At 35.8% G+C, this 27,456-nt stretch overlaps 1 protein-coding gene across 9 annotated transcripts in view; it reads right to left on the minus strand.

Moving 5' to 3' along the window:
- Positions 1–27,456, minus strand: part of EHBP1 (EH domain binding protein 1) — a 559,191-nt gene that overhangs the window by 89,387 nt on the left and 442,348 nt on the right. For all 9 annotated transcript variants that reach the window (XM_079941625.1, XM_079941630.1, XM_079941629.1 and 6 more), the window contains 3 exons: positions 14,917–15,095; positions 14,230–14,278; positions 5,750–6,652 (listed from right to left, as the gene is read on the minus strand). In XM_079941625.1, coding sequence (XP_079797751.1) covers positions 5,750–6,652; positions 14,230–14,278; positions 14,917–15,095 — 1,131 coding nt within the window. The remainder of the gene's footprint in view (positions 1–5,749; positions 6,653–14,229; positions 14,279–14,916; positions 15,096–27,456) is intronic.

Here is a 27,456-nt window from a genome sequence, read left to right on the forward strand (position 1 = left end):
TTTTCTTGGATTAATTTGTAATCTTACAATATATTTTTGGAGAAAAACAGGTAGAACCTCAATGGAAATCAGCTCTTAAATGGGGGCATTAATCCAAAGCACAAATATTCATAATGTGTATAGTTCAAATTCCTTTTCTCTACTAAAGTAGCCAACTTCTGACTTTAGATGGCTATGACTATGACTTTAATACTTAATTTCTTTTAATTCCTTTTCTTTGCATAGTTTTGGTTCAGTCATAATTATCATTCATGGTCAAGGAAGAGGTAATAAACAGCAACCTATTACTTTATTTGGAATAATGTGAAACTTAAAAAATTTAGTACATCAAAAAAAAATTTAGTACATCATTTTTGGGTCTCTTTGTGACCTTTATATTTTGATACAGCAAATTTTAAACTTTTTTCTGTAATTTTAGGCAAAGATTTTTCTTGAAGTCTACAATTCAGTGATTTTTTTTTTAGTATATTCACAAGTTTGTGAACGATCAACACTAGCTAATTCCAGAACATTTTCATCACCCAAGGTTTTAAGAGGATTAAACAAAAATTCTTAACTTAATAGATACAATTGAAATGTATAAGCGATAATGAAAGATTTTTAGCTCATACTGATAGGACATAATAGAACAGAGTTCATAACTGCATTTGAACTGGTTACAAATCAACGTATTCTCAAAAAACAGACAAAATTAATTAAATGAACGCTGAATTGGCAGTCAAGACTGTTAATCCTTCTTCCACTAATAATAAGCAATGCAACACTGAACAGGTCACTTAAAACCATTACATGATATTTAAGAACTCTGAAGTCAGACAGACCTAGTTCCATTACTTGAGTAACTTGTGAGCAAGCTACTCAATCTCTTTAAGCCTCAGTTTCCTTATTTATAATATGGGGATAAAAATAGATCAACTCTCATAAAGATATTGTAAAGATTAAGTGAAAGAGAGTAATGTAGTGAGAACCAGATAAATGTTAACTATTAATATATTTTTAAAAATCTCTCAATTTCCTCGTTTTTTAAATGAAGGGAGATCATCTTTAAAATCCCACTCACTGGGAAGCAGCCGCATAGCACAGGGAGATCAGCTCAGTGCTTTGTGACCACCTAGAGGGGTGGGGTAGGGAGGGTGGGAGGGAGACGCAAGAGGGAGGAGATATGGGGATATATGTATATGTATAGCTGATTCACTTTGTTATAAAGCAGAAACTAACACACCATTGTAAAGCAATTATACTCCAATAAAGATGTTAAAAAAAATCCCACTCACTGTAAACTTTTCAAATACTTAGAGTAGATCATCTTAAAGTTCCCACTAGCTCTAAATTCTGTGATTAATACAGTCCTTTAGGGATTCCAATCAGCTACACAGACAGTGAAAAACTGCTCTGGTCTTAAGAGTACATAAACACAAAATTTTTTTCTGATTAAAATGCAATTCATATTCATCATAGAAATTTTAGAAAATATATAAAAGTAAAAAGAAGAAAAATAAAAGCATGACCCTCCTTGATTTCAAACTATATCACTATTACAAAGCTATAATATATATGCCAGTATGATACTGGCATAAAAACAGACACATAGATCAGTGGAACAGAACAGAGAGCCCAGAAACAAACCCATACATATATGGTCAATTAATTTACAACAAAGGAGTAAAAAAATATACAATGGGGAAATGGTGTTGGGCAAACTGTATAGCCACATTCATTGTAATATTATCTACCTACAAAAAAGGATTAAATCTTGCCACTTGTGACAACATAGAGGGATCCTGAGGGCATTATGCTAAAAGAAATGAGTCAGAGAAAGATAAATACTCTATGATCTCACTTATACGTGGAATCTAAAAAACAACCCGCCCGCCCCCGCCCCCCAAAATCCCTGAAACCAAGCTCACAGATACAGAGAACAGATTGGTGTTTGCTGGAGGCTGGGGGTGGGCTAAATGGGTAAAGGAGTCAAAATGAGTATGTCATGGGAATATAACATACAACATGGTAAATATAGTTAATAACACTGTATTGCATATTTGAAGGTTGCTAAGAGAGTAGATCTCCAAAGTTCTAATCACAAGGAAAATAAAAACTTTTGCAACTATGTATGGTAACTGATATTAACTTGGCTTATTGTGGTGAACATTTTGCAATAGATACAAATATTGAATCATTATGTTGTACACCTGAAAATAATACAATACATGAATTACAACTCAATTTTAAAAAAAGAAATATTTTTTAAAAATTAGCAATCCCGGCACCCAGGGATAATCATTGTAGAATCATGCTTTTTTCCACTTAATAGTCTAAATATTATGAGCATTTTCTCATATCCTTAAATATTTCTTTGAAAACATGATTTTAAACTGTCTACCTAGCATTCTATTAATATGAACATATCATACTTTAATTTGTCTTATATTATTGGATATTTAGGCTGTTTATAATTTTTTACTATCATAAACAATGCTTTTGTGAACATCTTTATATGTAAATTCTTGTATACAGTTCTTATTATCTCCTTAGGAAAAATTCCTGGAGAATCTAATGGGGTAAACACTGTTAAGGGACTTAATGTAATTGTTGATTATTTTACATCTGGGTTATAATTATTTTTAGTGCTGTTATGGCCAAAACCAAAGAGATATTGTGAGCATAAAGTTCAGGGGCACAGACTTTGAAGTCAGACAAGGCTGGTTTTGAATTCAAACTTTTAACATTTATTATATGACCTTAAGGCAACTCTGTAGATCTTGGTTCTCCCATATATATATAATAGGCACCAACCACTCACCTCATGGGTTGTAAAGTCTGAGATATGTGTAAGATATATAATGGTCATCACATGTATCAGCCACTCAAATGGGCAACGTTCTGACTTGTTAAGTCTATACAGTCACATTAAATTATCAAATTTCCTCTAATCAGAGGCTATTAATTATTAGACTCTATTATTTTATGAGTTTCTAAGAAAGAACAGTCAGTTAAACTCTAACATATTATTATAAGTAACATCTTGATTTCAGAGAAGTTAAAATGTAAAAAATATATGTCTTAGAATCAATAAAATACAGTATACAAAAGAAAAATAAAATTTAGCTACAATAAAAAACTTATCAAGTATTAACACCTATACTACAATTTTCGGTACCAGGAAATGAACACTTTTGCCAAAAATTTTTTAAAATTTACCCTAAGCAAAATTCTAACCAGTAAACCAATTGTCAACAAACAAACACATATGGAGTTATAAATAGATGCTGCTTCTATCATCCTGTGGATTTACTGTACATCACTTAAATCACCTGAACAGAATCACAGCACGACACAGTTTTAGAGTTTAAAGGGCTCTCAGAGATTATTTCATTTAACATACTTAGAAAATAAGATTTAAAGAATTTAAATGGCTAATTAACATGTTACACTGGTAATTACTGGAGCCAAGATGAGAGCCAAGATGAGAATCCAGGTTTACTGAGTCCTAGTTCAGAGCATTTTTAATTTTTAAACACTAATCAATTTCCAGATTTAACTGAACATTTTTACCTTAAAAATCTGGTTTACGAGAAAAATCTGTATTGATATTCAAATTTAGGCTCACCAAATTCTGCAAATGTCAGTCACTATATGTTTAATGATTATCTACTCTGTAGGGACACTATGATACTCTGAAAGTTTAGGTACTTAGAACATTTGATTTGAGATTTCTGATTAGGAGAACAGGGGCTTGCTTTGTTAGCTATTATATTTCTTTGATTCTAAGATGCACATTTTAATACCTCTGAAAACAAAATTGATGACATTTTATATCTCTGTCATATAGGTGGTAGTTAAGACATAGTCATCAGTACCTACATATGCATGTGCTTGATAATTCTGGTGGCAAGACTATAATTCCTTGATGTTTCATTTAACAACCCCTTGAGTACTATTTGAGAATGCAACAGAACTCCAGGTTATTGTCTGAAAATCTTTTCTTAGGACCTACCAGAAAGGTTAAGAAAGTGCTACTGGGACTTCCCTGGTGGCACAATGGTTAAGAATCCGCCTGTCAATGCCGGGGACACGGGTTCAAGCCCTGGTCCAGAAAGATCCCACATGCCGCGGGGCAACTAAGCCATGCACCACAACTACTGAGCCTGCGAGTCACAACTACTGAGCCCACATGCCACAACTACTGAAGCCCACGTGCCTAGAGCCCATGCTCTGCAACGAGAAGCCACTGCAATGAGAAGCCCACGCATCACAATGAAGAGTAGCCCCCACTCGCCACAACTAGAGAAAGCCTGCATGCAGCAACAAAAACCCAACACAGCCAAAAATAATTTTAAAAAAAATTAAAAGAAAGTGCCATTATCAGTGAGTATTACTGAGAAGAAAATCTGAGAGACAACTGTGAAGAAATGCTGTAATTCAGAGGTTCTCAACCTTTCTGGTCTCAGAATCCCTTTATATGCTTAAAAATTGAGGATCCCCAAAAGCTTTAGCTTATGTGGGCTACATCTATAGATATTTGTCATTTTGGAAATTAAATGGAAAATTTTAAAAAAATATTTACTTATTCATTCCTTTAAAATAGCTATAATAAACCCATTAGATGTTAACATATTCTAATAAAAATAACTACACTAAAAAACAAAACTGAGAAGAACAGCACTATTTTACATTTTTTGCAAATCAATCTTTAATATCTGCCTTAATTGAAGGCAGCTATATACTCATATCTACTTCTGTATTCAGTCTCTTGAGATATCACAAACCATGTAGCCTCCAGAAAACACCATTGTACACTTGTGACAGAATGAAAGTGCAAAAGGTAAATAAAGTTCTAGTATCGTTATGAAAATAGTTTCAACTTTGGGGACTCTCGGAAAGAGTCCTGGAGAGCCTGAGAGGTCCCCAGATCATACTTTGAGAACCACTGTTGTAACATCAGGCTTTTGATGGCACAGAGGACAATACTATGTGGAAAAACAGGAACACCGACAACTCTATATCACAAAGTGATTCATAAGAGTTAGTCTAAACTCTAATTCTAAATTGATTATACCTTAACCAATTTATTTTGCTAAAAAATTCCTTTTTATGTATACATAAGAGCATTATATGATTAAAAAATCCATGCCTAAATAAGTCTAAAAGAACTCTTTCACTAGGTATAAAATAAAAATTCTATGTGATAAGAAAACCATGTATCATAATTTATTGGCAGTGTTTTTCTTTCTTTGTTGTACATAAAATAATGGTATATCTTATCACTGATGGCACCATAGATTCAATTAAATCCATGCCATATTCCCCACATGGGGAGAAATTTCGATGTTACTGGGATTTTTAACCACAAATAATGATGGGACTAAAATTACCAACTGCAATGCAACTAAAGTATTTGAAGAAAATGCTGTAAATGGGAAATATTTTAATTTGGCATTATACATTTCCAGAATGATATGCTTACAAAATGGAATACTGAAATAGCTTTGACTTATTCTGTAAAATATTTTTATAGGTTAATAACATTTTGATTTGAAAAGTTGACATTCTTTATTCTTCAATCTTGAAATTGGGATTTATTTATAGGCTTAAAATATTATAAACTTTAAATGAAGAGCAGGTTTTTCTAAAATGGGAAATTATACTTCACCTTTAATCATTTGTAAAGTAGTCTATGAATACAAAAAGAAACAACAAAAAAGAATAACTATTTACTACATATATGTATTCATCATTCTAACTCACTTACCTGGACTGTTTTTGCAGAATGATTTGCATGATTTAAGATGGTTCTATCAGCATCTGAATCAGACTCTGTCTGCCTCAGGGAATTACGTTTTTTCTTGGCAAGGTCTGCATCTCTATTGTACGAATATCCAAGTTTAGAAGTGGGAGATAAACTGGGTTTTTTCACAGGTGATTCAGGATCTGATCTGCATTCTAAGGGTCTGGAATTCTCTAATTTTTCTTGCTCCAAGTTACTACTGATGTCTATATCCTGAAGCTTTTGCTCATCGGTCTCCTCACAAATAAAGGGTGGAGACACATCCTTCTTCTTATCACTATTGTATAAGTCACTTAATTCTAAAGTCTCCGTTTTCAATATTCTCTTCTTGCCTAACAAAACTTGTGTGTGGTTTGAATCTGTACTGTAACATATTCCAGGGTCATCGGATCCTGAAGTCCTTCCAGAGCTCTGCTGGGACTTTTGGGGTTCTGTGTCACTTTTAGTCCTGCGACAGTAAGGGGAGGCTGTGCTTGGACTGAGATGATCATCAGGAGTCTGGTGTTCACTTTCTGACTCTCCAACCCCACTATCATTTACAAATACAGAGTCGTCCTGGGATAGGAAGTCTACCCCTCCGCTGGTAGGCTGCTGCAGCTGAGGCTCCCGTTTCAGATCACTAAGCTCTGCATAGAATTTTTCCTGATCAACAGAACTATTTGTATCTGTTTCATAGTTTCCAACTTTATATGTGCTTTTACTGCTATTTTCTTCTATTTGAACAACATTTAACTCTTGCCCACTGAAATGTGCCCTAATTTGATAGAGATAGGTCATAACAGTCAGTTTGTCAGGAATTGCTAATAAAACCATATCAGAAGGTTCCAATAACCGGGAAATTCCTATGCTGGCAAATCCATCATATGCCTTCAGAGGAAAGAAAAACAGAAGATATATTGAAGAGTTCAGACAATCCATACATTTTAACTTTTTTAAAGAAACTTAAAACATCATCACATTTTAAAAACAGCAAAATAACAGATGTTAACTAGACTTACTGTGGTGAGCATTTCACAATGTATACAAATATCAAATCATTATGTTGTACACTTGAGACTGAGGTACTGTTATATGGCAATTACACCTCAAGAAAGAGTTAAAAATAAAACACAATTCAGTTACCATTTTAAAAAAACAAGCGAAATTTTAATGGCTTTTTGTTGCTATTGGAGGGTACATTATGCCACTGACATTATGCCACATGAACAGAGCAACATTCTAAGTTGGAAATTTGTAAAAGTTTGGTAGATCCAAGAGTAAAACATTTTTATTAGTTAATAACAATTGAAATGTTCTTCTCCAATAAAGAAAACAAGCAAAAATGAGAGTTAAAACAAACAAACAAAAAAACTTAGAATAGACTTTGTGATAAAGAACTAGGGTATAAAGAAATAATAATTCATCTGGAGCTTTATTATTCCTATTAACCCCTCTTTTCAGTGGTCATGTAATTGCAGTGATTTGTGAAGATAAAGTACAGGTAGATATCCCAAAAGAACTAACTCCTAGATTGCCTGGTATAAAATATAAGTAAGTGCTACTTAAGTCTAGAAACATAGAAACATTTTTAAAACGCCCAATTAAGATTGATTTTCATAATGAGAAGAGTGACTTCATTTTCACTTCATCCATTTTGGAAAGAAGGAAATGTTTTGAGTAGTACAACCTAGTTTAGAATGTGAGGCTGCATTGTATAACTTTTGTTAGCCTTTAAATGACTGTGGCACATCAGGTTTTTCTAGTTTTCAAGAATCAAAGCTGTTTCTCAATTTACAATTAATTATTACTATCCTGAACTAACCCTTGAAAACAGCATTGTGTTGCTAGGAAGCATTAAAAATATGGCTAAACATTTAGATATACTCTTGGAAAAACTAAGGACCCTCTAGTTATATTCTTGCTTTGGGATATAAAATGTCTCATCTTTGTAACAACCCAGATATAGGTTGTTACAAAGGATCACAACTCAAAGTTTTTCTAAAAAGAAAGTTTAGGAAATTATGTAACAGTTCAGAAGGAATCAGTCTTTTGCATATACATGTTACAGTGCATTTCTACCTTTGAATTTAATTCTTGTATTCTTCCTGTAGTTTAATAAATGTTATGGAATAAGAAAGAAAATGAAAAATAAATTGTGATATTAAAACCTCTTCAATTTTCACAGCACTATGCTTTATAGTATAGGTACCTCAAAATATTTACTTGAGAGAATGGCTCAGTTGGTGTGCATGTTTGGGCCTGTTTGTTATTTTACATGTTTTAGGAAAATTAAAGTCATTTTCTTCCTCATGAGTCCTGACAACTTGATTGACAGACATCAATTGTAGACCATCAGGAAAAGCACCACAGGTAGTATTCTAAACATTTCCCAATTATCTAAAACACTGACATATTGGTTAAGATCAGATGTCACAGGTAAATACCATTTTTATTCAGCACTTTTTACAGACCTGGGAAAATGATTAGCTTACTTGTGGGGAATCTCCTGCTGGTATTTTGTTTCATGTAGCAATTCATTTTATGCACACTAATTGCACTAAAAGAAATTTAAAAACAAACCAGATTTCTTGTAAGCGAGGTCAAGACTTTATAAAGGAATTTTCCCATAGGTTAACCTCTTCTGCGATAGTCAATTACCTACTGTCTTTTTCGCTGTGTGTGGAGAAAAAAGAGGTCTTTAAAAGAAAATAGTCTTATTCATTGCTAGATGTTATTTAATTGGTAAGGAGTCACTGCCAGTTATGTTATGCATCTGCATGGAACTTAAGACACAGGCATTGTTTCTTGTACTGTTTTAAGTCCAATTAAGGGCAGATGGGGTTACCCGGAAGAACTGTGTAAAGCCGGAAATAAGTCTGTAGGTAGCAAATGATACTCAATGTAGATATCAGGTAAGAAGTTGTGGGACTTCCCTGGTAGTCCAGTGGTTAACACTCCATGCTCCCAATGCAGGGGCCTAGGTTTGGTCTCTGGTCAGGGAACTAGATTCTGCATGCCGCAACTAAAGATCCCATGTGCCTCAATTAAGACCCGGAACAGCCAAATAAATAAATAAATGTTAAAAAAAAAAAAAAAAAGAAGTTGCAAAGTGATGAAAAGGAAAGTATAACAACAATTATGTATTGACTTGTGCAATGAATGGGATCATCTAAATTAAAATCCTTTCAAAAAGCTATAATTGGGACTTCCCTGGTGGCGCAGTGGTTAAGAATCCACCTGCCAATGCAGGGGACACAAGTTCGAACCCTGGTCCGGGAAGATCCCACATGCCACAGAGTAACTAAGCCCATGTGCCACAACTACTGAGCCTGCACTCTAGAGCCCGTGAGCCACAACTACTGAAGCCCGTGTGCCTAGAGCCCAGGCTCTGCAACAAGAGAAGCCACCACAATAAGTCCATGCACCACAACGAAGAGTAGTCCCTGCTGGCCACAACTAGAGAAGGCCCGCATGCACCAACGAAGATCCAAGGCAGCCAGAAATAAATAAGTAAATTTATTTAAAAAAAAAAAAAGCTAGGGCTCCCCTGGTGGCACAGTGGTTGAGAGTCCGTCTGCCGATGCAGGGGACATGGGTTCGTGCCCTGGTCTGGGAAGATCCCACATACCGCGGAGCGGCTGGGCCCGTGAGCCATGGCCGCTGTGCCTGCGCGTCCGGAGCCTGTGCTCCGCAATGGGACAGGCCACAACAGTGAGAGGCCCACGTACCGCAAAAAAAAAAAAAAAAAAAGCTATAATCATCTGCCCTTTAAGATTTAATTGAGAAAAAATTTTAATGAGATATATTTCTCTTTGTAATAATATGTAAATCCAAGGTATGTTCATCATTATTAAATTTCTGAAGAAAATAATGTAAAGAAGTATAACTTAAGCCCTAATGAGATTTCTCATACTCTTTAAAAATATATAGCTAGGTAAAATAAAAAATGTTTGCTTTTCAAAATTTTAAACAGTAACTTGAAAGCTTCACTTTATAAAAAATAATAATGGTTTATTTTATAATGCTCTTGTCTGCATTTAAATTTGCTTATTCAAATGCAAGAAAATGCAGGTAAAGAACTGTCGTATATAAAGATACAGTTGTCTCTTGGTATCCATGGGGGACTAATTCCAACACCCCCTGCAGATATCAAATCTGGGGATGCTCAAGTCCCTTATGTAAAATGGTAGAATACAGCCAGCCCTCTGTATCTGTGGGTTCCACATCCATGGATACAGAGGGCCAACTGTATAACTTAATTGACGAAAAATAAGGCATTTTGCTTTGACAGACACAGGCTCTTCAAAATCATACAAGAAATAATTCAAGAGAATGCCTTATTTTGAAGCATGATTTCTATAAAGAAAATTATACTGATTTTTAAAGATTATCTTTTTTAATAGCATATTTCAATTAAAAAAACTGACTGCTTTTAAATGTTTTTCTCTGGGGCCAGCATCATGCATTTGCAAAGAAACAAGAATTCTTTAATGGAAATATAAATTTTTGGTTTTAGAGAGCAATAAAAGTAAAAAAAAAGTTGATTTAAATTCTCATCTGTTAATTGAACTTTTATCAAGGTTCCCTTTATAGTCTTTTTCTCACTGGTGGTTTTAACTATTTAAAGTAAATTAAAAACTTTAGCCTAGACTAGAAGTTATTAATGACTTTGGCCCATGAATTCTTTTGGCAATGAACCCCTTCTCAGAATAATGTTATGATGTGTATAAAATACACATGATTACTCTTTTGACAAAATTCAGCACACAGTTTTGATAAAAACTCTCCAGAAAGTGTGCATAGAGGGAACCTACCTCAACATAATAAAGGCAATATATGACAAACCTACACCTAACATCATACTCAATGGTGAAAAGCTGAAAGCATGTCCTCTAAGATCAGGAACAAGACAAGGAGGTCCACTCTTGCCACTTTTATTCAACATAGTTTTGGAAGTCCTAGCTACAGCAATCAGAGAAGAAAAATAAATAAAAGGAATCCAAATTGGAAAAGAAGAAGTTAAACTGTCACTGTTTGCAGATGACATGATACCATACACAGAAGATCCTAAAGATGCCACCAGAAAACTACTAGAGCTCATCAATGAACATGGTAAAGTTGCAGGTTACAAAATTAATACACAGAAATCTGTTGCATTTCTATACACTAACAACAAAAGATCAGAAAGAGAAATTCAAGAAACAATCCCATTTACCATCCCATCAAAAAGAATAAATTACCTAGGAATAAACCTACCTAAGGAGACAAGAGACCTGTACTCTGAAAACTGTAAGACTCTGATGAAACAAATCGAAGAAGGCACTAACAGATGGAAATATATACCATGTTCATGGATTGGAAGAATCAATATTGTCAAAATGACTATACTACCCAAGGCAATCTACAGATTCAATGCAATCCTTAACAAATTACCAATGGCATTTTTCACAGAACTAGAACAGAAAATCTTAAACTTTGTATGGAGACACAAAAGACCCCAAATAGCCAAAGCAATATTGAGAAAGAAAAACGGAGCTGGAGGAGTCAGGCTGACTTCAGACTATACTACAAAGCTACAGTCATCAAAACAGTATGGTACTGGCACAAAAACAGAAATATAGATAAGTGGAACAGGACAGAAAGCCCAGAAATAAACCCACACACCTATGGTCAATTAATCTACGACAAATGAGGCAAGACTACACAAGGTGGAAAGACAGTCTCTTCAACAAATAGTGCTGGGAAAACTGGACAGCTACATGTAAAAAATTGAAATTAAATCATTCTTTAACACCATACACAAAAATAAGCTCAAAATGGATTAAAGACCTAGATGTGAGACTGGACACTATAAATCTCCTAGAGGAACACATAGGCAGAACACTCTCTAACATAAATCGCATCAATATCTTTTTCGATCTGTCTCCCAGAATAATGGAAATAAAAACAAACATAAACAAATGGGACCTAATTAAACACAAAAGCTTTTGCACAGCAAAGGAAACCATAAACAAAATGAAAAGACAACCCACAGATTAGGAGAAAATATTTGCAAATGATGTGACCAACAAGTTTCCAAAATTTAAAAACAGCCCATGACGCTTCATATTATCAAAACAAACAACCCAATCAAAAAATGGGCAGAAGACATAAATAGACATTTCACCAAAGAAGACATGCAGATGGCCCAGAGACACATGAAAGGATGTTCAACATTGCTAATTATTAGAGAAATGCAAATCAAAACTACAATGAGATATCACCTCACACCAGTCAAAACGGCTATCATCAAAAAATCCACAAATGATAAAATCTGGAGAGGGTGTGGAGAGAAGGGAACCCTCCTACACTGCTGGTGGGAATGTAAATTGGTACAGCCACTATGGAGAACAGTATGGAAGTTCCTTAAAAAACTAAAAATAGAGCTACCATATGACCCTGCAATCCCACTCCTGGGCATATATCCAGAGAAAAACATGGTCCGAAAGAATACATGCACCCCAGTGTTCATTGTAGCACTGTTTACAATAGCTGAGACATGGAAGCAACCTTTATCTATTCCATCGACAAAGGAATGGATAAAGAAGATGTGGTATATATATACAATGGAATATTACTGAGCCGTTAAAAAGAATGAAATAATGCCATTTGCAGCAACATGGATGGACCTAGAGATTGTCATACTGAGTGAAGTAAGTCAGACAGAGAAAGAGAAATATCATATGATATCCCTTATATGGGAATCTAAAAAGAAATGATACAAATGAACTTATTTACAAAACGGAAACAGACTCACAGACTTAGAGAATGAATTTATGGTTACCAAGGGGGAAGGATGAGGGGAAGGGATAGTTAGGGAGTTGGGGAACAACATGTACACACTGCTATATTTAAAATGGATAACCAACAAGGACCTATTGTATAGTACAGGGAACTCTGCTCAATGTTATGTGGCAGCCTGGATGGGAGGGGAGTTTGGGGGAGAATGGATACATGTGTATGTATGGTTGAGCCCCTCTGCTGTGCACCTGAAACTATCACAACATTGTTAATCGGCTATACTCCAATATAAAATAAAAAGTTAAAAAAATACATATGGTGCTTCCCTGGTGGCGCAGTGGTTGAGAGTCCACCTGCCGATGCAGGGGACACGGGTTCATGCCCTGGTCCAGGAACATCCCACATGCTGTGGAGTGGCTGGGCCCGTGAGCCATGGCCGCTGAGCCTGCGCGTCCGGAGCCTGTGCTCCGCAGCAGGAGAGGCCACAACAGTGAGACGCCCGCATACCGAAAAAAAACAACAAAAAAACAAAAAAAAAACCCATATGATTACAAAAGAAACCAATTATTGAAAAATAAGTATTTGAAAATATTAGGAAAATGGAATTTGAGAAACAAATGTGCTTCTTATGGATGTACAAACTGCTACAATTATGAAGAAGTGATGAGCTTAAAAGGTAGCTGTAGATATTTGCAACTGTAAAGTGATATGAAAATATCTGAGATTCTAAAGGTGAAAAAGTCTCAGGCATGGCTAATACTACAGTGGTTTGTTGTTTAAATTGATAATTGAAGAAAATGCGAAATTTCAGTTAAAGAAATGAGAAAATAATTTTTTTTTTCCCTAGCCATGATCAAGGATCCCCTGAACTCTATCCATAGCTCCCAGGTTAAGAACTCTTGCTCTAAGACAACAATTTTCAGCTGAAGAATTCAATTCAGCAGGAAAAAAAGCATTAAATGAGTACCTGCTGTATGCTGAGATAGGTGCTTCCTCCTTTTTTATGTTGTGGTGCACACAGAAAATTGTAATATCGTGCTGCATTTTGGGATACATAGTTAAGTCAGCCTGCAGCCACAGTCAGCTGGCCCAGAGGGCTCTAGCAACTCAGGCCTGTGCAGCTGCCCTGAGGGCTGAAAGGATCAGTATCTTCCCCACACCAACTGGGAAGCTCTGACCTCAGTACATTAATTAATTATGTGGAAAAAAACTGCACAGTTTACCAGAAAAAGGGGGGAAAAAAAGAAAAAAAAAAAGAACCAATGTTCGATCTTTTTGCCTCTGGGAACATATGGATTTTTTTTTTTGCATACCCATCAGGCTCCTGCTTTCATCCCCTCCCAACAGGTTTTTCTAAACTCATGGCACAACAGTTTGGATTGCACTTTTTAAAAGCTAAATCTTGCTAAGAGCTAAATAAAAGCAACATGCTTTAACAAACATTTAACAGTTTATGAAGTTCATACATATTATTATAATCTGATGCCAGTCTGGCACTTGTGATTTTTAAAGGCCATGACAAACTAGAGTAAACCATGCATCCTACTGGAACTTCAGGAAACAGACTACCTTCTGTGAGCTATAGTTAGGACCTCACAAAACAACCTTACTTTCCCCAAATTAATAAATGCCTGAGGAGAAGCCAAAATTGACACTATGTATTTTTTTTCTTTGGCAATTCTTACCTTTTTGTTGTTCTCTTTAATGTCTTGAGGATTCAGAGACTTGTAGTCACTGAGGGAGAAAATGGCACAGTAGGTACATACAGTAATTGATAAAAACATCTGTTTTTAAAACAAACTGAATCTTAAAATTTGACATTCAATAATACCAAAGAGTAACTAGCAATTTCACAGCAATTCTATCAACAAAACTAATAGTGTGGAAAATTAAGGAAATAAATAAATTAATTAAATAATTAATAAATAACAGTGATTACAAGTTCCAATGCCTGAAGCTTTCCATCTAAAAGAGAAGTTAAGGTAGGGGACCAGAGACTAGCCTGGACAACCAAATTCACCATGAGGTAACCCCTTGTTGTCAATGTATAAAGAGATACAGGCTTATCTGTCTCATCTCATTTTAACACTAACACAATTTTCATAATAATTTGAAGTCAGTTTTTTGTACGAGATTAAGGAAAAAAATATGCTCTTTTAAAACAGAAAAGATTGTTTTTAGGCATCAAGAAGGAATGACTTTTCTTTCTGGGATATATTTCTTCTCCCAAAAAGCAAGAGTATGGGTGATAAAAAAAACAATCAAGTATTTCAGGACATGTGCTAAGAAATTATTTTATGGTTTGTTTCTTTTTTTTATAAAACTTTATTATTTATAAAACATTTATAGGAATGGAAAGTGTTTCTACTTACATTAAATCTGGTCTAAAGTGGTGTAATATTGCACAAAAAGATAAACCATTTCTCCACGATGTAGTAAAATTGGTGATTTTCACTCCCCGGTAATTTTTTGTAACTTCTTTGCACCATACAAGCAATGACTGACTAGCATTTGGCTTTCGTCCCAAAATAGGACTTGGTATAGGGCTCGGCTAAAAAAAATGAAAAGAGGAAAACATTAAAATAATTTAATGGAAGATGAAAATTAACATTAATTGACCTAACTGGATCACTTGAACACTTTGATGTCAGTTTAGGTACTTCAAAACTGTCACTTCAAGACAACTGTAACCTCTAAGAAAGGAGACATGAATCTTAAGTTATTATCTTCAGTTTAAGCCTATAGCGTCTGCTTGACAAAGATATACATATGCAAGATTTTAATGTTATACATAAGAACAGGCCAAGAGCTACATTAATGGAAACATTAAAGTATTTAAATACTTAAGGTTGAATATCTATATAACTCTCACATACTAAAAAAATCTTCCCCAAATGCAATCATGTACAAATATAGTTTCTTTTTGAGTATATTAAAAAGAATGTATTTTGAAGTCTAACTGTAGCACAAATTGTTAGTAGTGAAGAGGTCAAAATAATAGTTTTTAAAAATACAGTAATTGGGAATTCCCTGGTGGTCCAGTGGTTAGGGCTCAGTGCTTTCATTGCAGGGGCCCAGGTTCATTCCCTGGTTGGGGAACTAAGATCCCGCAGGCCGCGAGGTGTGACCAAAAAATATATATACATACAGTAATCATACACATTTTAGTGCAATGATAACCATATTCAAACATACTTCTTATATAAATTTATTTCTGGCAAAACAGATTTAGTTATTAGCGACAGTCAGGTGTTGGTAGCAATAGCACACATCAGTATATAATTTGGATTTGCTCCAAATACCTTCTAATTATTGATGGCTACTTTTGGACATTATTAGGTTAGCTAGGTGTGTGGGTGTAGGGGGATGTGTGTTTTAAATCTAAAGCATTTACTTGATTTTCCCCCTTGTTCATATACTTAAAACAACAATGATAACAACAAAACAAAGACTCATAATAAGATTTTTATCCTAAACTTTTGTTATTCTTAAAACCATGTCATTTTCTTTTACTGAATAACAATCACATTTTGTGATGGTAACTTTAGAGGTTGATATAATTGAAAACTATAAAAAAACTACTAAAAGTTTCTAGACTTTAAATATTGCTATCAATTAAGAGTGCTGGCTATAGACATAAATAGAAGCCCTCTAAAATAAGGTGAAAGGAGAACAATTATTTACCCCTAATATCATTTGAGTTTAACAAGCAAACCATTCTTGCCACACAGCTTACTTAAGAAAGACCAATGATGCCCCCATTTGACAAAAGGATGTTAGTGCCAAACAATTTAAATCAACCCCACATAATTATGATTTATGTATTCACTACTCCTGTGGGAAGACAAGTAAGAAACACCAAGAATGTAATTTCTTACTTTTTATTAACTGTCTGATTAACAAATTGTTATATAAACAACCATGAATCTAGCAAAGCGTTGTTCTTTAAATGATCACCTATACAAAGTCAATGCTGAAAAATTTCCAGGTCATAAAAATCAGCAAATTTGGGTTAGTTCTACTTAATATGAAGAAGTAGATAAAAAATAGAATCCCCAATATAGGAGGATATTTACCTTAGAATAAATGATAGCTTTTTTTTTAACATCTTTATTGGAGTATAATTGCTTTACAATGGTGTGTTAGTTTCCGTTTTATAACAAAGTGAATCAGTTATACATATACACATATCCCCATATCTCTTCCCTCTTGCGTCTCCCTCCCTCCCACCCTCCCTATTCCACCCCTCTAGGGTGGGATCACCCTAGATCAGCACCGAGCTGATCTCCCTGTGCTATGCAGCTGCTTCTCACTAGCTACTTGTTTTACGTTTGGTAGTATATATATGTCCATGCCACTGTCTCACTTTGTCCCAGCCTACCCTTCCCCCTCCCTGTATCCTCAAGTTCATTCTCCAGTAGGTCTGCGTCTTTGTTCCCGTCTTGCCCCTATGTTCTTCACGACCATTTTTTTTTGTTTTTTAGATTTAGATTTTTAGATATATGTGTTAGTATATGGTATTTGTTTTTCTCTTTCTGACTTACTTCACTCTGTATGACAGACTCTAGGTCCATCCACCTCACTACAAATAACTCAATTTCATTTCTTTTTATGGCTGAGTAATAGTCCATTGTATGTATGTGCCACATCTTCTTTATCCATTCATCTGTTGATGGACGCTTAGGTTGCTTCCATTGTCCTGGCTATTGTAAATAGAGCTGTAATGAACATTGGGGTGCATGCTTCTTTTTGAATTATGGTTTTCTCAAGGTATATGCCCAGTAATGGGATTGCTGGGTCGTATGGTAGTTCTATTTTGTTTTTTAAGGAACCTCCATACTGTTCTCCATAGTGGCTGTATCAATTTACATTCCCACCAACAGTGCAAGAGGGTTCCCTTTTCTCCACACCCTCCCCAGCATTTATTTTTGTAGATTTTTTAATGATGGCCATTCTGACTGGTGTGAGGTGATACCTCATTGTAGTTTTGATTTGCATTTCTCTAATTATTAGTGATGTTGAGCATTCTTTCATGTGTTTGTTGGCAATCTGTATGTCTTCTTTGGAGAAATGTCTATTTAGGTCTTCTGCCCATTTTTGGATTGGGTTGTTTGTTCTTTTGATATTGAGCTGCATGAGCTGCTTGTAAATTTTGGAGATTAATCCTCTGTCAGTTGCTTCATTTGCAAATATTTTCTCCCATTCTGAGGTTGTCTTTTTGTCTTGTTTGTTTCCTTTGCTGTGCAAGCTTCTGAGTTTCATTAGGTCCCATTTGTTTATTTTTGTTTTTATTTCCATTTCTCTAGGAGGTGGGTCAAAAACGATCTTGCTATGATTTATGTCATACAGTGTTCTGCCTATGTTTTCCTCTAAGAGTTTGATAGTGTCTGGCCTTACATTTAGGTCTTTAATCCATTTTGAGTTTATTTTTGTGTATGGTGTTAGGGATTGTTCTAATTTCATTCTTTCACATGTAGCAGTCCAGTTTTCCCAGCACAACTTATTGAAGAGGCTGTCTTTTCTCCACTGTATATTCTTGCCTCCTTTATCAAAGATAAGGTGACCATATGTGCGTGGGTGTATCTCTGGACTTTCTATCCTGTTCCATTGATCTATATTTCTGTTTTTGTGCCAGTACCATACTGTCTTGATTACTGTAGCTTTGTAGTATAGTCTGAAGTCAGGGAACCTGATTCCTTCAGCTCTGTTTTTCTTTCTCAAGATTGCTTTGGCTATTCGGGGTCTTCTGTGTTTCCACACAAATTGCAAAATTTTTTGTTCTAGTTCTGTGAAATGTGATAGCTCTTTTAACTATCAATCTAGCATGTATTAAAATGACACCCCCCCCCCGCCCCCGGCCCTGCACTGTAAGGCATGTGGGACTTCCCCAGCCAGGGATGGAACCCACACCCCCTGCAGTGGAAGCATGGAGTCTTAACCACTGAACCACCGGGGAAGTCCTAAAATGAACTATTAAATACATAAAAGTGACTTTTCATAAAGGCAATATTTTAAATAATGGAAAATCTTTTAAAATATGTGTTTGTGACTAGTTCATTGATTCTCTGGCTCGTCCACAGAGCATTCTTCACTGCAGTTCCAGATTAAGTGAGTAGAGGGATTTGAAAGTCACAGTGAAAAGTCACTTTTAGGTAAAAAGATATTTTCAAATCCCTCTAGTCAAGGATTCAATGAACTAGGCACAAACACATTTATTTAAAAGATTGCCTTTATTAAAATGTTTTTCTATATCAAATTATACTATTAAGGCATTGATTAATTTCAAGCACGTGTAGCATGTACACAGGTCAGATAATCTGCAACTATCGTTATACCGATTAATTCTAATCATCAATAGCATGTACATAAGTAAAGTACAAATGCCATTGTCACCATGCTGTAATCTAGAGTGGCTTTCTGTACTTAAAAATTGAGAAAAACCTACCATGTCATTACGATTATGAATATATTCTTGTTTCTAAGAAGGCTCAATATGAAAAGGCTAGAAGAACTAAAATAAACTTTGGATTTATCCTAACCCAAAACCCTTGTATTAAAACATGTCACAGGGATGCTTACTGCACTGCCAGGAAAAAGAAGTCATATGTAATGGAAGAAACTGATGAAATTATAAGCCCTATAAATGGTCATGTTGGTTGCAGACAAAGAAAACTGAAGTAGAGCCACTGTTTGATGAATCATCCACTTCAGAAGTGCTGAGCTTTCATCTGATATTTTGCAGAGGGTAAGAAAGAAATAGTTATATCATTTCAAAACCTTCAGTATATAAATGGATGAAACTGCTTGTTTCTTGCTACAGACGGCTCCTGCTTTCGTATGTGGCAGCTTCCTTGACTTCCCTATGTCTCAGCTTCCTCATCTATGAAATGGGGGATTGTAATGATACTTGTCTCACAGTGCTGTTATAGTAACAAGATCTGCCTTCCTTGCCTTCCACCCATTATGCTCATTACCACTCTCTCCCTTGATCACTTTGAACCAAACTGACTTCTTTGTTGTTCCTTGGATACCCCAGATGGGGTCCCACCTTAGTGCCTTTACACAGATTGTTCCAGTTGTACAATTAACTCCAATACAACCATCTCTATCAGGAATATTCTGACCACCCCATCTAATAATGCAACCCATCTCTATTGCCCAATCCCAAACCAGCACTCCTGACCTTCCCTTCCCTTACTCTGATGTTTCCATAGTATTTATAATCTTCTTATGGTCCATATACTTTATTTTGGTCATTACCAAAATGTACTTATTGGCTATGTTTATTGCTTATTACCTGTCCATCCTCAGTAAATAAAAGGGCTATGAGGGCAGGGATTTTAATTCGTTTTGTTTTTATTAACCTATCCCAGAACAGTTCCTGGCATATAGTAGGTACTCAGTAAATACTGTTAAATGAATAAATGCATGCAAAACATTTAGCACAAAGTACAGCACATAGTAACCATTTGGTGAATGTTAACTGTAATTATTATTACTACCACTGATACATTATCAGCACTTGAATTCCTATTTTTGAGGGTCTTTTGGAAATTTGAATCGCCATGAATTTCTTCAAGACAGTGGAAAATTTTTTTGCAAACCAAGGTTTAACTCAGCGGTCCCCAACCTTTTTGGCATCAGGGACTGGTTTCCTGGAAGACAATTTCTCCGCTGACAGGGTGGGGGTAGGAGAGATGGTTCGGGAGGTAATGCGAGCGATGGGGAACAGCAGACGAAGCCTTGCTCGCCTTGCTCGCTCACCGGCCGCTCACCTCCTGCTGTGCAGCCCGGGCTCCTAACAGGCCACAGACCGTTATCGGCTGGGGACACCTGCTTTAACTAGAAGATAATCTTGATACTCTATGTGCAAAATGGGGTACTTGGAATTTTTGGCAATCTTTTTTTATGGGTTTGGTAAAAAAAAGAAACTCTGAATGACTTTGTAATTTATTGTTTTCCGAAGAAAGAAGAAAGACACCAAAATCTTGCCATTAAGGGTAGAAACAAATTTCAAATGTTGGAACAACTATTTAAAAGTTCTTTCTTGTATTTTTGCAACGACTGGATGTATGAGAAAGCATCTCTACTTAACATGTTGGGAAAGTAAAGCACAGATATTATAGTTGTCTTTTTTATGCACTGAGGAAATATGTAAAAGCCATTCTAATTATAACTTTAGGATCAGAATAATCAGAGTCTGTTTAATTAGGTGATCCAGTTTGCTCTCAGTCAAGGCACTGTGTGGATGAAATTGCACAATCTCAGTTTAACTGAGAACTACAGTTAGATGTCAACCAACATGATTATTAAGGCAGTTTAAAGTGGTGAGAGTAGAGAGGATCTAGGACTTGAGACCACAGTTTGACTTGACAGTTCTAGGCTCTAATATAGATAATATTAAAATACTATTTCTGTTAACATAGCATACTACATGCAGTATTAAAGACAGTAATGTCACCAAGTTATTCTTGCTAACAACAACAACAGGATCTCTTTCAGGAAACCTAGTCAAATAACTTGTTACAAAGTTTCCTAAGTTTCAACAGTTGTAAGAAATTTCAATTCCACTTTCTTCTACTCTACTCCTCTGACTACAGTTGCTTTCTCTTTGGCTGTCTCCCCTTCTTCCACTGATACAAGCATATATTCCTCTAGGTACTGCTCTAAATAGTTTTCTCTCTCCACACTTTGAATTGATTCACTCCCAGGATTCCAACTATCACTTCCATGCAGATGATTCCCAAATATACATTTATAGTTCAAAACTATCTCAAGTTGACATTTCCAGCTGGCTGTCCTTCCTGCCACATAAAATTCAGACTCAATATGTCCCAAACCATAATTATACTTTTTCCTTATAACCTGCTTCATTTTTATTATGTTTGCAAATGATATTGCAATTATATTGTCCCAATCATCTAGACTCTCTCAGAATCAATTTTGAACTCTCTTCCTTCACCTATCATCCTTTACTCGTTAATTCACAGGCAATTTTGATTTTATTGTTGTAAAGTTTTTGCAATTTATCTTCTTTTGCCTAGGCTATTGCAAAATCTTCCAAATAGGTTTTCCTTCTTCCAATTCTCTTATTTGACCCATTGCCATAGCAACAATCTTAAAGTGCAGATCAAAGTTTCTAAAGGCTCTCAAGAACATACAAAATGATGTCAAAATACTGAGCATTGAACATCAAAGCTTTTTCAATGTTTCTATTCTCTAGATGACTCATTATTCTCTAAAATCACTATGGTTTCTTGCCAGCTCCCAGCTCCCCCACTTCCAGTCTTTGATCTTACAGACTGTCACCCAACTTGGAATATCTTCTGTCCCAAGTACAGCTGCTACAATTCCACTCTACCTTCAAGGTTAAGTTCAGCTGTCATCTCCCACGTGAACTCTCTTTGCAACTCCTAGTCAGTAGGAGCACTTTTCAATTTTCCTTTGACTCTTTATGTCTCTCTTATAACATTTTTACTACAATATATTCAATTCTTCTTTCTACAAAAAGACTAACTTTTCATTAATTCTTAAAGTATATTCTGAGCACCTACTACTTCCCACATACAATGTTAAAATCTTTACATGGATTAGCTCATTTAATCTTACAACTCCTCTGAGATAGTTGTTATTCCCAATTTCAGTTGAGGAAACTGACATTATACACCTAGAAGTGGAGGAGTTAGAATCTATACCAAGGTGTTCCCATTCCAGAGCCTGTTCTCTTAAACAACATGCATTTCACACTTTGAGATAATGTAGTTTTAGGACCTCAGTAAAACCTGTAAGTTTTTTTGAGACTAGTGATTGCTTCGGTCAACTTATCTTTTTCAGAACTTAGATCACTGCCCCAGTGTATATTAAATTAATTGATTTTTAAAAAGGCAATCTAACCACTTTAAAACCTAGGAGTATTCTATTAGTAAAATCCTTTGCGCAATCTGTTGTATCTTAGATTATTGGTTGAAACTAGAACTAGAACTAAGTACAGAGCAATGAGATACACACTACCATTGCTAAAGCTGCAGGACATTTTGGTCTCCCTACTACTGATTCTGGGTAGTCTTCTCCCAACCACAAATTATTGCAAATGGTTGAGGGAACTTTGGATAAATTTAACATTTGGTGAGCCCCAAGCAACAGCAGTGGTGAAAACAAGAATATTTGTATCAGTACTGTTCCTATCCTTTTTCAAAGTGTTTTCATTTAAGTAATTTCAATTTATTCTCAGAGAAAAACTGAAAGTTAGGCTTTGTTATTCTACTACTAGACAATCAGAAAGATTATTCTGTAATAAAGTCATATTGGGAGGAACTTCTGTTTACATTAAAGGAGGACTAACATCTGAACACATTTTTAAAAAGCTGAACAAAGTATTTTTTAGGGGACTTCCCTGGTGGTCCAGTGGTTAAGAATCTGTCTTGCAAAGCAGGGGACGATGGTTGGATCCTTTGTCGGGGAACTAAGATCCCACATGCCGCGGGGCAACTAAGCCCGCGTACCGCAACTACAGAGCCCACACACTACAACTAGAGAGAAGCCCGCACACCGCAACGAAGAGCCCGCCCGCATGAAAAATCCCACGTGCCGCAACTAAGACCAAACAAATAAATAACAATTTTAAAAAGTACTTTTTAGACAACCTTCTAAGAAATGTCCAAGTCTACACCTGGACAGACTAGAAAACCATAGTGAGCGAAACTCTCAGTTCTCCTTTCTTAATGGTTGATCTGGAAGAGTGAGTTAAGAGACAGAGCTACACTTTTGGTAGACTTCCAAACAGCAATATGATCCCCTCTACCCTCAAAAGTAGAAAAAGTAAAATAATAAAGAGCACAAAAACATATTGTACAACACAGGGAATATAGCCAATATTTTATAACAACTATAAATGAAACATAACCTTTAAAAATTGTAAATCACTTTGTTGTACACCTAAAACTTATATAATATTGTACAGCAACTAACCACAATAAAAAAAGATGAAAGCAAAAATAATGAAATAGAAGGTAAACATACAATAAAAAGGATCAACAAAACCAAAAGTTGCTTCTTTGAAAAGACAAAATTGTTTAAAATTATAGTGTGACTGATCAAGAAAAAAAGAGGGAAGCAAATTCCTAGAAAAGTATAGCCAGAAGAAATAAAAATCCTGGAGAGTTCTATCACTATTAAAGAAACTGAATTTGTAATTAAATACCTTCCTATAAAAAATTCTTTGACTTAAGTGATAAATTCCACCAAACATTCAAGGAAGAAATATCTCCAACATTACACAAATTCTTCCAGAGAGTAAGAAAAATGAGTTTAATTTCCCACCTCGTTTCATGATCCAAGCAAATCTTTTTTTCCTCATGATACTTTAAAAAAAAAATTTATTGAACTATAGTTGATTTACAATGTTGTATTAATTTCTGCTGTACAGCAAAATGACTCAGTCATACATATATATATATATATATATATATATATATATATATATATATATTCTTTTTCATATTCTTCCCCATTTTGGTTTATCACAGGATACTGAATACAGTTCCCTGTGCTACACAGTAGGATCTTGTTGTTTGTCCATCCTATATATACTAGTTTGCATCTGCAAATCCCAAACTCCCCTACCACCGTCCCCCACACCCACTTGATAACCACAAGTCTGTTCTCTATGTTGTTGAGTCTTTGTTTCGTAGATATATTCATTTGTGTTATATTTTAGATTCCACATGTAAGTGATATCATATGGTATTTGTCTTTCTCTTTCTGACTTACTTCTGTCAGTATGATAATCTCTAGGTCTATCCATGTTGCTGCAAATGGCATGATTTCATTCTTTTTTTTTTTTTTTTGTGGTACGTGGGCCTCTCACTGTTGTGGCCTCTCCTATTGCAGAGCACAGGCTCTGGACATGCAGGCTCAGCGGCCATGGCTCACGGGCCCAGCTGCTCCGCAACACGTGGGATCTTCCCGGACCAGGGCACGAACCCGTGTCCCCTGCGTCGGCAGGCAGACTCTCAACCACTGCACCACCAGGGAATCCCGATTTCATTCTTTTTTATGGCTAAGTACACACACATACACACACACCCCATATCTTCTTTACCCATTCATCTATTGATGGACATTTAGATTGTTTCCATGTCTTGGCTATTGTAAATAATGCTGCAATGAAAACAAGGGTGCATGTATCTTTTCAAATTATAGTTTTTTTTGGGTATATGCCCAAGAGTGGATCCCTATCAAATTACCCATGACATTTTTAAAAGAACTATAACAAATAATCCTAAAATAGAACAAAGCAGGAGGCATAACCCTCCCAGACTTCAGACAATACTACAAAGCTACAGTAATCAAAACAATGTGGTACTGGCACAAAAACAGACATATGGATCAATGGAACAGAATAGAGAGCCCAGAAATAAACCCACACACCTATAGTCAATTAACGTGTGACAAAGGAGGCAAGAATCTATAATGCGGAAAAGACAGTCTCTTCAGCAAGTGGTGCTGGGAAAGTTGGACAGCCGCATGTAAACCAATGAAGTTAGAAAACACCCTTACACCATTCAAAAGTAAACTCAAAATGGCTTAAAGACTTAAATATAAGACATGACACCATAAAACCCCTAAAAGAGAACACAGGCAAAACATTCTCTGACATAAATCATACCAATGTTTTCTTAGGTCAGCCTCCCAAGGCAACATAAATAAAAGCAAAAATAAACAAGTGGGACCTAATTAAACTTACAAGCTTCTGTACAGCAAAGGAAACCATAAACAAAATGAAAAGGCAACCTAAGGACTGGAAGAAAATATTTACAAATGATGCAACTGACAAGGGCATCAAAACATACAAACAGCTCATACAACTCAATAACCAAAAAACAAACAACCCAATAGAAAAATGCGCAGAAGACCTAAATAGACATTTCTCCAAAGAAGACATACACATGGCCAATAGGCACATAAAAATATGTTCATCATTGCTAATTATTAGAGAAATGCAAATCAAAATCAAGCAAATCTTGAAACCAAAATTCAATAGGATAACACAAAATTACAAAAAAAGTCATGGGGCTTCCCTGGTGGCACAGTGGTTGAAAGTCCGCCTGCCAATGCAGGGGACACGGGTTTGTGCCCCAGTCTGGGATGATCCCACATGCCGTGGAGCGGCTAGGCCCGTGAGCCATGGCCGCTGAGCCTGCACGTCTGGAGCCTGTGCTCCACAATGGGAGAGGCCACAACAGTGAGAGGCCCGCGTAACACACACACACAAAAAAAAAAGTCATGAATATAGATACAAAAGTCTTAATGAAATGTTAGCACATTGAATCTAGCAATTTATAAACTGAACAAACTGGACTTACCACAGGAATGTACATTTTACTTAACATTAGCAAATCTATTGAGTTAACTTGCCAAATTAACAGATTATAGGGAAAATATATAGATACAACCATCTAAATAGATGCAGAAAAGTATTTAATAAAATTTTATGTCCATTTCTAACCTATAAAGTAACCTTAGCAAACTAGTAGTAATAGAAAATTCCTTAACTTGTATAAAGCCTACAGCAAATATCACAATGGTAAAAATAGTCAACGTTTTCCCTTCAAGATTGAGAATCTATCACCACTTTTATTCAACAATGTATTGAATGTTCTTGCATTAAGGCCAGAAAAATATATAATGATATAAATATTAGAAAAGAAACAAAAGTAAAACTGATTATTTACATATAATGTAATTATGTAGAAAATCCAAAGAAATCTACAGGTAATTCATTAGAATGAATAAGGGAATTTTAAAAGGTTGCGGGATACAAAAAACAATGTATTACAAAACCAACTGCATTCCTATACACCAACAAAAGCAGTTAGAAATTAAAAATTTTAAGATATTTTATGTCATTCATAGTGACATAAAAATAAAGTACTAAGAAATAAATCTATAAATAATGGATATGACTGCTATAAGAAACCTATCAAGCTTTATTATGAGAAAATAAAGGAGACCTAAAGAGATGGAGAAATATACAATATTCATGGATTAGAATATTCAATTTTGTAAAGACACCAATTTTTTTTTTTTTTTTTTTTTTTTGCGGTACGCGGGCCTCTCACTGTTGTGGCCTCTCCTGTTGCGGAGCACAGGCTCCGGACGCGCAGGCCCAGCGGCCACGGCTCACGGGCCCAGCTGCTCCGCGGCATGTGGGATCTTCCCGGACTGGGGCACAAATCCACGTCCCCTGCATTGGCAGGCAGACTCTCAACCACTGCGCCACCAGGGAAGCCCCATCTTAAGCATTTTTAAGTGTACACTTCAGTGTTCTTTTTTTTTTGAAATTAATTTATTTATTATTTATTTTTGGCTGTGTTGGGTCTTTGTTGCTGCACACGGGCTTTCTCTAGTTGCGGCGAGCGGAGGCTACTCTTCGTTGTGGTGCACGGGCTTCTCATTGCGGTGGCTTCTCTTATTGCAGAGCACAGGCTCTAGGTGAGCAGGCTCAGTAGTTGTGGCACACGGGCTTAGCTGCTCCGGGGCATGTGGGATCTTCCCGGACCAGGGCTGGAACCCATGTCCCCTGCCTGGGCAGGCAGATTCTTAACCTCTGTGCCACCAGGGAAGTCCCCCGTGTTCTTAAGTACATTCTTATTGTGCAACAATCACCATCATCCATCTCCAGAACATTTTTCACCTTACAGAACTGATACTCTATATCCATTGAACAGTAATTCCCCATTTTGCCTTTTCCACAGCCCTTGGCAACCACCATTCTACTTTCTGTCTCTATGATTTTGACTACTCTAGGTACCTCAAATAAGTGGAATCATATATATCTGTCTTTTTGTGACTGGCTTATTTCACTTAGTGTAATGTTCTCAAGGTTCATTCATGCTGTAGCATACGTCAGA

The sequence above is a fragment of the Stenella coeruleoalba genome (assembly GCF_951394435.1).
Source record: "Stenella coeruleoalba genome assembly, chromosome: 13".
Classification (NCBI taxonomy): Eukaryota; Metazoa; Chordata; class Mammalia; order Artiodactyla; family Delphinidae; genus Stenella; species Stenella coeruleoalba.